The 14,985-nt window shown below is 41.4% G+C and overlaps 3 protein-coding genes across 3 annotated transcripts; all 3 read left to right on the forward strand.

Annotated features, from left to right (window-relative positions):
- The first annotated feature begins 827 nt into the window (after positions 1-827).
- Positions 828-3,053, forward strand: LOC115670146 (formate dehydrogenase, mitochondrial-like). The gene is made up of 6 exons (XM_030591343.2): positions 828-1,089; positions 1,315-1,486; positions 1,642-2,182; positions 2,324-2,448; positions 2,538-2,650; positions 2,733-3,053. Exons 1-6 carry the CDS (start codon positions 1,015-1,017, stop codon positions 2,844-2,846), a joined length of 1,140 nt encoding a protein of 379 aa, XP_030447203.1. The 5' UTR covers positions 828-1,014; the 3' UTR covers positions 2,847-3,053.
- Positions 3,054-7,083: 4,030 nt separating this feature from the next.
- Positions 7,084-10,480, forward strand: LOC115670147 (formate dehydrogenase, mitochondrial). Its single transcript, XM_030591344.2, has 6 exons — positions 7,084-7,291; positions 8,594-8,765; positions 8,973-9,513; positions 9,728-9,852; positions 9,952-10,064; positions 10,166-10,480. Exons 1-6 carry the CDS (start codon positions 7,217-7,219, stop codon positions 10,277-10,279), a joined length of 1,140 nt encoding a protein of 379 aa, XP_030447204.1. The 5' UTR covers positions 7,084-7,216; the 3' UTR covers positions 10,280-10,480.
- A 1,133-nt stretch (positions 10,481-11,613) lies between these two features.
- LOC115670148 (uncharacterized protein At4g28440-like) lies at positions 11,614-13,787 on the forward strand. Its single transcript, XM_030591345.2, has 3 exons — positions 11,614-11,770; positions 12,468-12,690; positions 13,126-13,787. Exons 2-3 carry the CDS (start codon positions 12,468-12,470, stop codon positions 13,320-13,322), a joined length of 420 nt encoding a protein of 139 aa, XP_030447205.1. The 5' UTR covers positions 11,614-11,770; the 3' UTR covers positions 13,323-13,787.
- The last annotated feature ends 1,198 nt before the right edge of the window (positions 13,788-14,985 follow it).

The following is a 14,985-nucleotide window of genomic DNA, read 5'->3' on the forward strand; positions in this document are numbered from 1 at the left end:
TGGTACGGTGGCAATTCGAACAAGATTTGAATCGCGTGACAAGGATCGAGAATGGTAAGATTAAAAGTAAGAAACGCGAGTATTGGGAATTGAAATGCTGATGATAAACCGAGAAAATCATAGGTTTTTGTGATGATGATGGTGTCTCTACAAATATCACATACGGCTTTAGATAGTATATTACTGCTCATAAGTAATTAATGCTAATGACGTGACGGTTATAATCTCGTCTCCATAACTTTAGGCTCCATGATCGCGACCTTACCTACACGTGGTTACAACTCCTTAAGTGCCAACCATCAATGGGCGTCTCTGTCTTACATTGTTATCTTTACTTTGTCTCCTTTCTTCATTTTCTTGAAATAAGTGCTTTACCAAATTTGTTAAGTGTTAATCATCGACCGATCACCATTGTAAAGTATTTTTATTATCGGTAACTTATCAATAACCAAATCGAAACTCAACACCGAGCTCTCTACTTACTCAAATCGGTGCCATGTCGAATACAAAGACTCGGTCCTTTTTTGTTGTAAACAATAGTATAATTACGAAACCCATTTGAATCAAGTTTTCCTCCTCTTCCCTCGCAATCCCCTCTAACATGCACAACAGAAATCACTAATAATTTACAAATTAATCGAACCTTTTCTTATCTTTGGTAAGTTAAATCTTCCTTATTTCCAAAAATTTTGAATACTTTCCTTTCCAATAAGAGAAAGCGAGGATGCAACTTGCTTGCCAAAACCCCGAAAAGGGGAAATGATTAAGCGACAAGAAGCTGTGCTACATGCTACCACTTGCCAAAGCCGGCGCGTCTCACTTCCTCGTCACAAGCAAGCGAAAAAGAAGTTGTTCCTCTCTTCCCTTCCGGCTCTTCTTCGCCTGTATATATCGAACGTCTCTCCCTCGGTACTTCACCAGTGTCTCGTGCAATTTGCATTCTTCTTCCGATACTGAAATCTCTCTTCGAATCGCTTCGAACCCCGTGGACCGCGAGGATCGGTCGGCTCGGAAATGGCGATGAAGCGCGCCGGTGTGTCTGCCATCAGGGCTCTGTGCTCGTCCCCGAATTTGACCCGACACGTCCATGTGAGTGGCCCGTTAGTCAGCGCGTCATCGGAGTTGAATTTTAAGCTTGATCATGACCTGCTGCATGTATAGTCCGCGCGATCGCGAGCTTTCGCGTGATTGTTTTGTGGTTTTTGAGCGTGCTCTGGTTCTCGTGCTGCTGGAAATTCGAACTGATGCCTTCTCTGCTTCGACATTTTCTTCTTCACTGACTGCACATGTGTTTTCTGTGGTCACTTTCATCAGTCTCCTGCTGGAAGCAAGAAGATCGTGGGTGTGTTCTACAAGGCCAATGAGTATGCTGAGCTGAATCCCAATTTCGTGGGCACTGTCGAGAGAGGTTTGGGCATACGCGACTGGCTGGAATCGCAAGGCCATCAGTACATAGTCACAGATGACAAGGAGGGACCGGACTGCGGTGAGTGCGTAGTAGAAAGGACAGTCTTTCTCCGTAGATTTGCTCTGCAGGAACCTTTGGTTTTGGCAGATCTTCGCTTGACTGTTACTGTATTGGTTTCCATAACTATGTTTTATGTTTGCTTCGCTTCTCACTTCTCAATTCAATCGTCGCAGAACTTGAGAAGCATCTTTCCGATCTTCATGTCCTCATATCGACCCCCTTTCACCCTGCCTATGTCACTGCGGAAAGAATCAAGAAGGCGAAGAATTTGCAGCTTCTTCTCACTGCCGGGATCGGTTCCGACCACATCGATTTGAAGGCTGCAGCTGAAGCAGGGTTGACGGTTGCGGAAGTCACCGGAAGCAATGTTGTTTCGGTTGCGGAGGATGAGCTCATGAGAATCCTCATCCTGGTAAGGAACTTTTTGCCTGGACATCATCAGGTCATCGAGGGCGACTGGAATGTGGCTGGCATAGCATACAGAGCTTACGATCTTGAAGGAAAAACTGTCGGGACTGTCGGCGCCGGACGAATTGGCAAGCTTTTGCTACAGAGATTGAAGCCTTTCAACTGCAATCTCCTCTATCACGACCGCTTGAAAATGGACCCAGAACTGGAGAAGCAGACTGGTGCCAAATTCGAGGAGGACCTCGATGCGATGCTTCCGAAATGCGACGTAATTGTGTTCAACATGCCTCTGACTGAGAAAACAAGGTAAAAAATCACTTGATGGAAAGAAGTTTGTGGCGTTTAGTCTGCTTCAGGTTCTCAGTTTTCTTGCAATATGTGAGGTCTGAAGTTCCTTTGTAAAATGTTGCGAGCATTATGTGATGAAGGCCGTGGTATATGTTGCAGAGGAATGCTCGATAGAGAGAGGATTTCCAAGCTGAAGAAAGGTGTCCTTATCGTCAACAATGCTAGAGGAGCACTCGTGGATACACAAGCTGTTGCCGATGCCTGCGCCAGCGGACACATCGGAGGTAAACCATGGTCGGAAGATCGGTTATCATCTGTTATAATCTGTTGTAATTTCCTCATTACGTTCGATTTTCATCTGTCGATCTTTCAGGTTATAGTGGGGATGTTTGGTTCCCGCAACCAGCACCCAAGGACCACCCCTGGCGGTACATGCCGAACCAGGCCATGACGCCTCATATTTCCGGCACAACTATAGACGCGCAGGTATGTATATTTCCGAAACTCCTCGCCTACCGAGTCGCTTTTTAATCATGTTATGACTTTTCGAATCTGGTTTTGGGTGCAGCTGCGATACGCAGCCGGGACCAAAGACATGCTGGACAGGTACTTCAAGGGACAGGAATTCCCTGTCCAGAATTACATCGTCAAGGAGGGCGTGCTGGCCCCTCAGTACCGCTGATTTCCCGCCGCCTCCTCGGCTCGTGCAGTTCCCGTGTGTGTTCGAGTTTTCGTGATCGTCGAGCTTGCTACAAGTTGCGGGATCTTGAACAAGTGTAATAATGCTGCTCTCTTTCAATGTTTTTCTTGAAGTGTTTCTTTAGTTTGTGCTTGTATTGAAGATTTGATGAAGTGTGTTTTAAGAATGGAACTGTACTCTTCGTGCAAATTATCTCCTGTAGTTTTGTTTTACAACCAACGTTTGTTTCGGCTTATCATAGTCCAAAAGATGGCATGATAGACCACGACGGTCCAAGATGCACTCCACGAAAAATTGATAAAACTCGTATCCTAATGTACTGATTAATGATTATATATAGTCGACGATTATCGCCTATCACCGGACATAATTATCAATTTTCTTTCCTCCTTGCGTCACGCTACTATACTACACGTGCGGAACATGACTTCAACCTTTGGTTAGCGTGTTAGGAAATTGAGTACTAGTTATCGAAATATGCCTGAATTTTGATGACCGAGTGTCCTCGCAAGGAACCAATTGCCTCATTTACCTATAAAAAAAAAAGAGAATGAACGCCATTAGACGAAAAATCTTGCACGTTTCGTTTTTCGCGATTTAAGGTAGCGCTCGATCTTGAAGTCGAAATATATGTTGGTTGTGACATGAATATCGAAAATTTCATGCAAAAATGCTTCTTGGTATGCTTGGCGTCACTGAGAACATCTCAACTTTAAGGTGATTATAGAATTGGTTCTCCGACTTATTTGTTTTTGCTATTCGGCCTCTTCACCCTTTATATTTAAATTTTCGCTATAGATGTACTTTAAATTACTCAATCCATGTCATCGAGCCCATTCGTCTCCGACATTGTTGAGAAATCTTTTATTTTTGACACGTGCTGCAAATTTATCAATTTACTAATAAGCCCTAATAATAATTTTTTTTAGGGTTAATACAACAAGAAACTCCAAGCTGGTACATCTGTGATAAATTTATCCCAAATTAATATTTTAATCATAAAAAAATTTTAAATTGGTATATTTATGATAAATTTACCTCAAATTATTTTTTTTATCACCAAAAAGCCCTTGTAGTATTAACCTCTGTTTTTTAAGTAAAAGGAGAATTGTTAAAGGAGGATGGACATATGACGTAAACGACGATCAATCACAATACACGGGATTAGCCAGCTGCAAATGCCTCCTAAATTCGAGGAATCACGTACATCCAGATCCATTTTTCAATATCTTGAAAAATATATATATAAAAGTCGTGTCCATCTAGCAGTCGAATATACCGATTTTCAAAGCATATTTGGCGCATCAAATATTTATTATTTTTTCTAAAAAAATTAAATTCCGTGATATTGAAATCCTCGGGGATCAGATGATTTTTTTTATTTTCAAACAGTGCATCTTATCCGCAGGAAGAGGAAAAGGATTGAGATTTGTCCAAGTAATCGGGCCTATCGTGTTGTGTAAGCGTGCGTGTCAACCACCAACGAAAGGGACAGCTCATCTGAGCTGATCATTATCCGGGACACGTCATTCGATTTGCTTTGTGTCCTAATTATTTGGCTCCGGTCAAAAGATTATAAGGGTCGGCGAAAGGGGGACGATGACATAAATAGTCTTTAAATTTTTTAATTTAATATGTAATTTGATCTTAAAATTTTTAATTTATTTAATATAATTTTTGAACTTTATATTAATGTTCAATGTAATCCCTGAACTTTTAATTTGTTCAATGTAGTTAAGGACCACATTGAATATTTTTATATAGTTCAGGAACTAAATTGAACATGTATCAAAAGTACATGGACCACATTGAATATTAATCTAAAGTTTAGGGATTATATTAAATAAATTAAAAATTCAGGGATCAAATTGTACATTGGGCTAAAGTTCAAAGACTGTTTGTATCATTTTCCCCGGACGGAATGAATGCACCAAAAGAATGGACCGGGAACAGCAATTTCTTTCCTCTTCTTTTGGAAAAAAAGAACCAATTTCCCTTTTTGTTTCTATATTTTTGCGCATTTCCTAATCGAATTTCCTTACTTTTAATTTTTCTAATCGGATCCTTTTTACTTCTACGGAACTTTCTGATCAAATCTCTACCACATCAAAGTCGGCCAAACCTAGCTGACGCGGCGCTTACGTGACGCCGTAGCCGTGACACGGGTAAGATTGTGCCGATGCTAGCGTCCAGGTTGTCCGAATTCTTCCGCACCATATCATGACACGATCTACAATAGTTGAATAAATTCCACACACATCCACATGGACATACGTGTCCGCATGGTGTTTTGGTGTCGTCCGACGACTATGTCAATTGAATTTGATCGGATTTGGTGTCAGAGGTACTTGATTAGACAAATTGCGTATATAGATTTAATTAAGAAAGCGCGAAAGTACAGAAAGGAAAAGTAGAATTTTTTCATTTTCTTTTACATTTAGTCATTTGATGTTGTTTTTTCTAAAAAAAAATTCATTAAGTAAGATAGTGCCAAAACAAAGAAACTTAATGCTCTCTGTTTGGTTCATGAAAACTTCTCAAAATGTTCCTTCTTCTTCTTTTTCCTATAGAGAGTAAAAACAGCATGAAAATCGTTATTGCTTCTGGGGCTGCAAAGAGTCAATGACACTGAGGAGTTCCAAAACGAGCACGATGTTCGGATAAGCACGGCCGCTTTGGACACCGAAAAGCCAGTACGGAAGGACGAGTTAGACTTTGCATGGCCGCTTTGGGACACTGGAAAGGCAAGCAAGGAAGGACGGATCAGCAATTTGCTACGGCAATTATGGGATACATTTATGACACGCGAACGTGAATTGCTAGCCCGCGAAACGGCATCGGGTTTTTGTCTAAGCGACTTTTCTAAGCTTCATGATGGAGCTCGCGGGTCTCCTATGGCCCACGCCCCAATCTGGTCCGGATCGAGAGTTACCCGACCTTGATCTGGACCATATCTAAGACGGCGACGGTCAGGAACGACGACGAGGCGGCGGCCCGTCACGATTTGCAGATTTTTTTTTTCAAAACCACGGTCTAAGAAGGAAAATGGTAATTTATTTAAATAAACAGGGTCGTGAGAATGTAAATTGATATGCACTTAGAAATCTTGAAATCTTTAAGTTATATGCTGTAAATGTGAGAACGCTACTTATTAGCATCGAGTGCGCATTCCCATGCCAGATTGCTTCTTGTAATCAAATCACCCCCTTGAAAGAAAAATGGATGGCCTCCTAATTTTGGCCTGTTTAATGTATAATGTGATTGTTGAACTTTTAATTTTATTTAATATGACCCTTAAATTTTTTATACATATTCAATATAGTCTCTCAACTATATGAAAATATTAAATGTTGTCTTTCTATTAATTCAAGTCAAGAACAATATTGAATATTTTCATTGAACAAATTAAAAATTTATGGATCACATTGAATATTAGGATAAAGTTCGGGAACAACATTTCACGTTAGGTCAAAGTTCATGGACCGTTTCTGTCATTTTTCCTAAAAAAAAAATGGGATAATGATACAAACAGTCCCTGAACTTTGACTCAATGTGTAATTTGGTCCCTGAACTTTTAATTTGTTCAATGTAGTCCCTGAACTTTAAAAAAATGTTCAATTTGGTCCCTGAACTTTTAATTTGTTCAATGTGGTCCCTGAACTTTTAATATGTGTTCAATTTAGTCTCCGAACTATATAAAAATGTTCAATATAGTCCCTGCACTTGAATTAATGGAAGGACTGCATTGAACATTTTTAAACAGTTCAGGGACTAAATTGAACACATATTAAAAGTTCAGGGACCACGTTGAACAAATCAAAAGTTCAGGGACCAAATTGAACATTAGGTTAAATTTTAGGGACTATATTGAACAAATTAAAAGTTCAGAGATTAAATTACACATTGGGTCAAAGTTCATGGACTGTTTCTGTCATTTTTCTTAAAAAAAAAATTGGAAGGAAAAAAAAAAAAAGAGAGAGTGGGGATTTCGAATTTTCGATTGTAACGTCACCGCCACGTGTCGAAATTGACGGCCCTCATCAACGCCTTCTGAACGGAAGGGAATCGCACACTCGCTCGCGGGAGCCAAACGGTGCGCGGCAGGCGCGAATGCCAGAGTTCCTCACGAGCAAAGCGAAGGAGAAGTTGACCTGTCTTTCCCTTGCGCGAACTCTTCGTCGCCTTGTATATGTCGACCCTCCTCTCTCTCTCTCTCTCTCTCTCTCTCTGTCGGTAGGTACTTCACTGAGTGTTTTTTCTTGCACTTCTCTTTCGTCTCCCGGTGCCGAGTCCCTCTCTTTGTAAATCCTTTCGAGCTCGTGGGACCGCGGGAAATCGCGCTCGGCTGGGAGATGGCGATGAAGCGTGCTGGTGTGTCCGCCATGGGAGCTCTGCGTTCGTCTCCGAATTTGTCCAGACATGCCCATGTGAGTGACCCGTTACTCGTCGCCTCGTCGGGCTTGAAATTTTTGGGCTCGGTCGTGACCTGCTGCTGTTGTGGTCCGCGGGATCGCGAGCTTTCGCGTGATTATTTTTCGGGTTTTTTTTTGCTGGTGCTCTGGTTCTGCTGCATCTGTTTTTGATGGGTCGTGTGTTCTGCGGATGCTTTTTAGGCTTATCTGTGTTTTATGGGTCAGAGCACGGGATTTGGATTAATTGATTGATGCAGCAGCATGTGATGTGACTGAGTTGAGTAGCAGGACGGTGGCTCGCTTGATCGGAATTTAGAGGGTCCGTCTTGCAGTTGGGTCATGGGGATTCGATCGGTCAGGCTTCATTGAGTCGATAAAATTGCTGAGTGAGTGCCGATGCTAGTTGGGCATTGTGAGTCGTGCATGGCGATGATGAGGAGTGTCTGACAGACAGACAGTAAGGCCTTGTGGGCTGTTTTGGGTCTTTGTCAGCTTGGCTATTAGGAAGGGGAAAACGGAAGCTTTTTATTTTTTTGGGAGAGTTGGCATGATGGAAGCTTTGTGATATGTCTAGGTTGTCAACATGGTGCGCACAATTATGATCATCTTAAAGGGTTCGAACAGAGACACAGTCAAAGTCAAACCTCTTGATGAATTGTAGTTTGTTATGTTAGAAGAAGTGCATGCTTAGTATGCCACAAGGCTACAGGAGGTATAGTGGGAAACGAGAGATGCACAGACAATTAGTTTTAATGAGTTCTCCTGCTGCTTCTCATAAATAAAAGTCTTCCGGTAATTGTGCGGTTGATGTTGGTTTTAGCATTGATAAGAGACCATCTGTAGCAGCTGGTTTTTCCTGGTTTGCAAGTGATGCGGACAAATGGTTCGAATTAACTTGCGCTTGGTACTTTTGTTTTTTACCGTTCGAAAAACACAGATAATATGTTAAGGTTGACAGCATCAGACACTAACGGATGTTTCTTCCATCGCAAATGCTCATCCTGACATCTGCAATTTCCCTGAAATTGCTTTTTCTTTATAAGATTTATTACTTTGCTTGACTATGGGGATTACACAGAAAGCTCATGTGAAATGTTTCTCCATTTTATCTTGATAGGGGGTTGCTGTTCACTTATTGGACTGTTTGGTTTCTTAGGGTAGTTCTCGTTTCAAGTGATAATGTTTTCAGTTGGTAATGGAGATACGTGTCTCTGGAATTTTGAACTGATGCCTTCTATGCTTCAAATCTTCCTTTTTGGCGTTAAAATTTTCTTCTTTTCTGACTGCATATGTGTTTTCTGCGGTCACTTTTATCAGTCTACTGCTGGAAGCAAAAAGATTGTGGGTGTGTTCTACAAGGCCAATGAATATGCTGAGTTGAATCCCAATTTCGTGGGCTGTGTCGAGAGAGGTTTGGGCATACGCGACTGGCTGGAATCACAAGGCCATCAGTACATAGTCACAGATGACAAGGAGGGACCAGACTGCGGTGAGTACATTTTAGAAATGACACTGGCTTTCTATATAGAAATGCCCCGCAGGAACCTTTGGCTTTAGCTGATACCTGCCATTTCATTATTCTCGATGATTATTAATTTGGTTGTCGCCTGACTGTTATTGTATTGCTTTGTATAACTTGTTATTATTTCATGTTTATGTTTGCATTGATTCTCACTTCTCAATTTTGTCTTCACAGAACTTGAAAAGCATATTCCCGATCTTCATGTCCTCATAACAACCCCCTTTCACCCTGCCTATGTTACTGCGGAAAGAATCAAGAGGGCGAAGAATTTGCAGCTTCTTCTCACTGCTGGGATCGGTTCCGACCACATTGATTTGAAGGCTGCAGCTGAAGCAGGGTTGACGGTTGCGGAAGTCACCGGAAGCAATGTTGTTTCGGTTGCAGAGGATGAGCTCATGAGAATCCTCATCCTGGTAAGGAACTTTTTGCCTGGACATCATCAGGTCATTAAAGGGGACTGGAATGTGGCTGGTATAGCATACAGAGCTTATGATCTTGAAGGCAAAACTGTCGGGACTGTTGGTGCGGGACGAATTGGCAAGCTTTTGCTACAGAGATTGAAGCCTTTTAACTGCAATCTCCTCTATCATGACCGCTTGAAAATGGACCCAGAAATGGAGAAGCAGACTGGTGCCAAATTTGAGGAGGACCTTGATGTGATGCTTCAGAAATGTGACATAATTGTGGTCAACACCCCTCTAACTGAGAAAACAAGGTAGAAGTCATTTTAATTGAACCAATAACGTTTACGTTCCCAAAGAAATTTATGGTGTTAGTATGCTTCTGGTTCATAGTTTTTCTTGCAATATGTAAGGTTTTAAAGTTCATTAGAAGTATATATTGAGAAATTTCCTAAAAAGAAAAGGCTTTTTGAGAAAGAGTAAAATGTTGCAAGCATTATGTGATAAAGGCCATGGTATATGTTTTAGAGGAATGTTTGACAAAGAGAGGATTTCCAAGTTGAAGAAGGGTGTCCTTATTGTCAACAATGCTAGAGGAGCAATCATGGATACACAAGCAGTTGCCGATGCTTGCTCCAGCGGACATATCGGAGGTAAATTATAGCCAGGAGATCAGTTATAGTCATATTTTTTTTCTCTTTTTTCTCTCCAAATCTCTAATTATGTTCGATTTTCATCTGTCTGTGTTTCAGGTTATAGTGGGGATGTTTGGTTCCCGCAACCAGCACCCAAGGACCACCCCTGGCGTTACATGCCGAACCAGGCCATGACACCCCATATTTCGGGCACAACTATAGATGCGCAGGTACTATACATTTCCATACTCCTTGCCACTCATTTTCAATAATAACTTCTTGACTCCCTTTTTTAACCATGTTCTGACTTTCAAATTTCGTTTTGGTGCAGTTGCGATACGCAGCGGGAACCAAAGACATGCTGGACAGGTATTTCAGGGGAGAGGAATTCCCTCTCCAGAATTACATTGTCAGGGAGGGAGAACTGGCCCCTCAGTACCGGTGATTTCCCAGCTCCTCGGCTCCCGCAGTTTCCATGTTCAAGTTTTCGCATTGTCGAGCTTATATCAAGTTGCGGGATCTTGAATTAGTCTAACGATGCTGCTCTTTCAACTCGCATCTTAAACTGTGTGTCTTCAGCTTGTGCTGTATGAAAAGATGATGCAGGAGCTTCAATAAGTGTAATAAATGCTGGTCTTACAATGCACGTCATGAGCTGTGTCTTTAGCTTGTGCTGTATAGAAGATCCATGAGGTCTCTGTTTGAGAATGGAACTGTACTCTTCGTGCAAATTAACTCCCGTAGTTTTCTTTTACACCAACGTTTGTTTCGGCATAGTTCAAGATGCACTCCACGAGGAACGGATACGACTCATGTCCTAACGTACTAATTACAGTCCCTCATTATTGTCTACTCTGGAGAAATTTTACAACTCATGCAAAAATTAATAAATACACTCGTATGTAAAATAACCTTTCATTAGGAAAAGGCTACTAGTCACATTTAAACCTCACTAATTATAGATTCATCCATAAGCAATTGTTATATAAATTTCTACTTACATGGATGAGTTACTAACCATCCGTATATTCTAATTTTTCTATATGAAAATTACCAACTACTATCGAAACATTCTTTTAATATGAAAAGTGACTATCAACTAAATATTATTAGTTGAAAGCTAATTATATATAAAAAGTTATTTTTCACTATCATATGCGCAAGCTTGCTTTTTCTAGTATGTCAATCATATCGAAAAGTTACTTCCCATGTGATGACATACTAATCTGTATTAGTAATTAAATAATAATAATTGAAAGTTATTTTTGACTATCAACAGAACCGTATAGAAAAATCACAAATTACCCATATGCGCAAGCTTCCTTTTTTCTGTATGTCAATCATAATGAAAAAGTTACTTCCCTTGTGACGATTTACTACTTTGTAAGAAAGATTACTAGCTGCGCGAACAAATTATTAATTACTAATGCACTAAATTACTTTTCTCTCTAGATATTTATAATCACACAAACAATTTACATAGTTGCTTACCTTTCAAATTTGAAAAGTTACTTAGTATCACTGCTTGATGTATTGAGATTTGTTCCGTCTAAAATGCTGCTAACCACATTGAAAAATCACTTATCCTATAAAAATATTTACTTGTTAATAATTGGCGAATACGTGGTTGGTAATTTTCTGTACGGGAAAGTAATTACGCTCCATATCTAAATTTACTGGCGTATATGAAAAGGAAGCGTGCCACTGATGAGCCGAGCATTTCCTCAGCCGTCCGATGGCCCGCTCGCGTACGGCGGAGATGCATCCAGAAAACGAGGGACGCCAAGGGCCGTGAGCGAAGTAAGAAACCCTCCTTTTTCGCGTCGTTCGACAGGCGATTTCGACGGTCCCTCATTTCTTCACGCCACCGGAATACAACAACTTGGAGATCTCAATCGCTGTCGTGCCAACCTCGTCAATCAACGTAGACACTGAGGTGAATTCCTGCACGCCATTTTTGTTGAAATTTATCCTCGTCGTTTTGTGTTGTTGGGTACTTTCACTGAGGATGTGTTCTGTTCTTTTTTGTCCGTTATTTTTTTCTGGGTAAATTGTAGGAGAAAGAAAGCTTGGTTTCGTGATTATGGGCATGGGTGGGTCATCGTTTTTTTTCTTCGTGCTTAGAGATTTCTGATCGCCTTTTGATGGTCTTCCTGCTAATCGGGTGTTGGTAAATGGCGCATTTTGATGTGACAATTGGGTGATGCTGCTGCTGATAATATCTGATTTTTTTGAAGGAATGCTGGTAGCTTTTAGCGGTAGTGTTGATGTGGATTCTGGCTCAGTTTAGTAGTGCGAGCTTGATAATATGTTATCTGGAATGATTGCGTTTACGGGTGCAAAGTTGTGTGATTTTGCGTGTATGTGGCTGCTTTGGATCTTCCTGCTAATTGGGAATATGTTACCTGAAATCGGCAATGTTCTTGTTGTAATTGATGCGGGTTTTCATTGAGTGGATAAAATTAAGGCGCAATTGGTGGTTTGAAGTGTCATGACTGAGGAGACGCTGCAACCCTTTTTTTGGCGGGGGCATGTAGGTCGTCCGTGGTTGCTGTTAGTTCGATTAGGATAGAGCCAAAATAGGTGAAGGATTCAGTTGACGGCGCACCTTGATCAACTCTAATTTTGTATAGATGGCTGAAGCAAAGCCTGCAATGAGGAAACCAGTGTTCACCAAGGTAGATCAGTTGCGTCCTGGAACTAGTGGCCACACTCTCACAGTGAAGGTCGTGAGTTCGAAGATGGTAATGCAGAAGGGCCGTCCTGATGGGTCGCAAGTACGTCAAACGAGGATCGCCGAATGCTTGATTGGGGATGAGACGGGCATTATTGTATTTACAGCTAGAAATGAGCAAGGTAGCATTCTTTCTTTTCATTAATTGCATTGCATGGTGAATAGACCAAACAGTTTGTCTTCAGTGATATGAAATTGGAGGATATACAGATTGATTCTTCATAGCAGAGTCGGTGAAGAAAATTAAATTGAAGGTCTTTGTTTGTAATTTTCCATTCTGAGGCCTCTAACTGTTGGACTTCCGCAATTTTTCTACAAGCAATGTGGCTTATCTTGTGGATTTCGAGTCTTCTTAAGCAGTTAAGCTCAGCATATTTATCGAATTTACATCAGAAGTAAAATGCTTCTGACTCAAATTTTACCAACATTCATAACTTTGTTATATATTTGAGTCCAATTGCTTCTGCAGTCAGGCCTCTTACTGTTTTGCTGATATTATCAGCTGCAACTGTAGTATGGCTTTACTATTTGAAATATCGGTACACATTTTACTGCAGTTGACTTGATGAAGCCCGACACGATTGTAATCCTGCGGAATGCCAAAATTGACATGTTTAAGGGATCTATGAGGCTTGCTGTGGACAAGTGGGGACGTATTGAAGTGACCGAAACTGAACTGGCCGATTTTGCTGTCAAAGAAGATAACAACCTATCGCTTGTCGAGTATGAGTTGGTCAATGTTGTTGAAGAGTGATGGTAGGAAGCTTGCTTACATCCCGATGGGAATATAGACAGATTGAGAAAGGAATTCAATTAGCGGTTCGAGAGATGGTGAAAAAGTGAAGTTGTACAAGGATTTCCTAGTCAACTATGAGTATTGGTTACTGAAAGAAATCATTTATCAGCCGATGCAGATATAACATCAAAAGTGGTTCTTACCCTTGCTTGGGCTCATTTAAATCCTGCTGAGGGAGCTGTCTAGATCAGTTTGGTGTGGCATACTACTGGCAATAACTGCAGATGGATGTTTAGCAGCAACTAATCTGGATACATCTTATGAGAGAGCCAGGATGCATCTATTGTAATAGAATGGTCGATATGGACACCATGCTTCATGCAACTCCATTTGCGTTTTATGACTATCTTCCTGTTTGATTGGTGTTTGTAATTGCACTGTCTACTTTTATAGTCTATTGTCGAGCTGCCCTTTTTATTTTTCTTTTTGATTGTTGAGTTGTCTTCTTCAGATTTTGCTTTGAGTTTGCACGTTCCCGAGAACGGGGAAATTACAGGACAGAAGAAAGTAAATATGAAATTCTCGACGGAGAAATGTTAGGATGCTTGGGGACTTGCAGATTGGTCACCCCAATGGAAAGAGAGACGGTCCTATCGGTAAGTATGCACAAGTTCCTTTCTTTCCGAAGGGAGTTTCAGAAACTTCTTTGGGTACAAGGTAGTCATTTGTGCTTAAGCTTGTCCATTTCGGTGCTTAACCGGGTCGGGTTGGGAATGTGCATGAGTTCACAAAGGATTTTGTTGTGTTTGTGTTCGGGAAATTAATGATCTTCATGTTCGAACTTCTTAATGAGTTGTCATGATCGCTGGGCATTAGTAATGTGATTCATAGCATCCAAAGTCAACTAAGTATGATCGTGCACGTGCAAAATCAAGAGGCTTTGACCGAGGATATTTCCCTTTGTTCTTTGGGTAAGGTTGAAAGCACATTTGATTGATATCATCAACTGAAGTGACGGAATTAGGTGGTCGGGTGGCCAAAGTATGGAAGATACAAGGCGGGCGAATATACGGAGAAATACTTGCTTCGACTCGGATCAATTGGATTGGGTTCATTGTAGCTAATGATCACGCGGACTTCGGGCTCGTTTGGTTCGACTTTGGGGGAATGCTTTCGGGGGAATGCAAATATCTTTGGGTTAAAGAGGTTTTCCGAAATGCAAGTGGTGTTTGGTAAGTGTTTTTTAAAATCAACTTAGGCTAAAGGATTTTTGTTAATATTTTTTTTAATTAAAAAAAAAGGTTCTGGTGGAGCTTAACCAACGGCCACCGCCGCCAACCAGATCTGGTCGCCGGCCATCATTGCCTGACCTCAGGCGAGGCAGCCTGAGGTTGTGCGACCCTCAGGCGACCGCCGCCGGGGTCGGGCTAACCCCCAGGCGGTGGTCGCCGGGGTCGGGCTAGCCCTCAGGCGGTGGTCGCCGGCCGCCGGACCTGCCTCTGGGGAAGATGAACAGTCGCGATGAACAGTGCAAGTTGCATTCCGAAAATGCAATTTCTCAAGGCACCTCCACCTTTGCATTGGCCAAAAGTCCCTTGGAGAGCATTCCAAATGCAATTGCATCTTTCCAAAGTGAGTAAAAAAAGTTAGCAAACACCATTTGCATTTAGCTAAGAGATTT

Source organism: Syzygium oleosum, unplaced genomic scaffold, assembly GCF_021117445.2.
Source record: "Syzygium oleosum isolate NSW1041296 unplaced genomic scaffold, Sole_v2.1 Sole_v2.20, whole genome shotgun sequence".
Classification (NCBI taxonomy): domain Eukaryota; kingdom Viridiplantae; phylum Streptophyta; class Magnoliopsida; order Myrtales; family Myrtaceae; genus Syzygium; species Syzygium oleosum.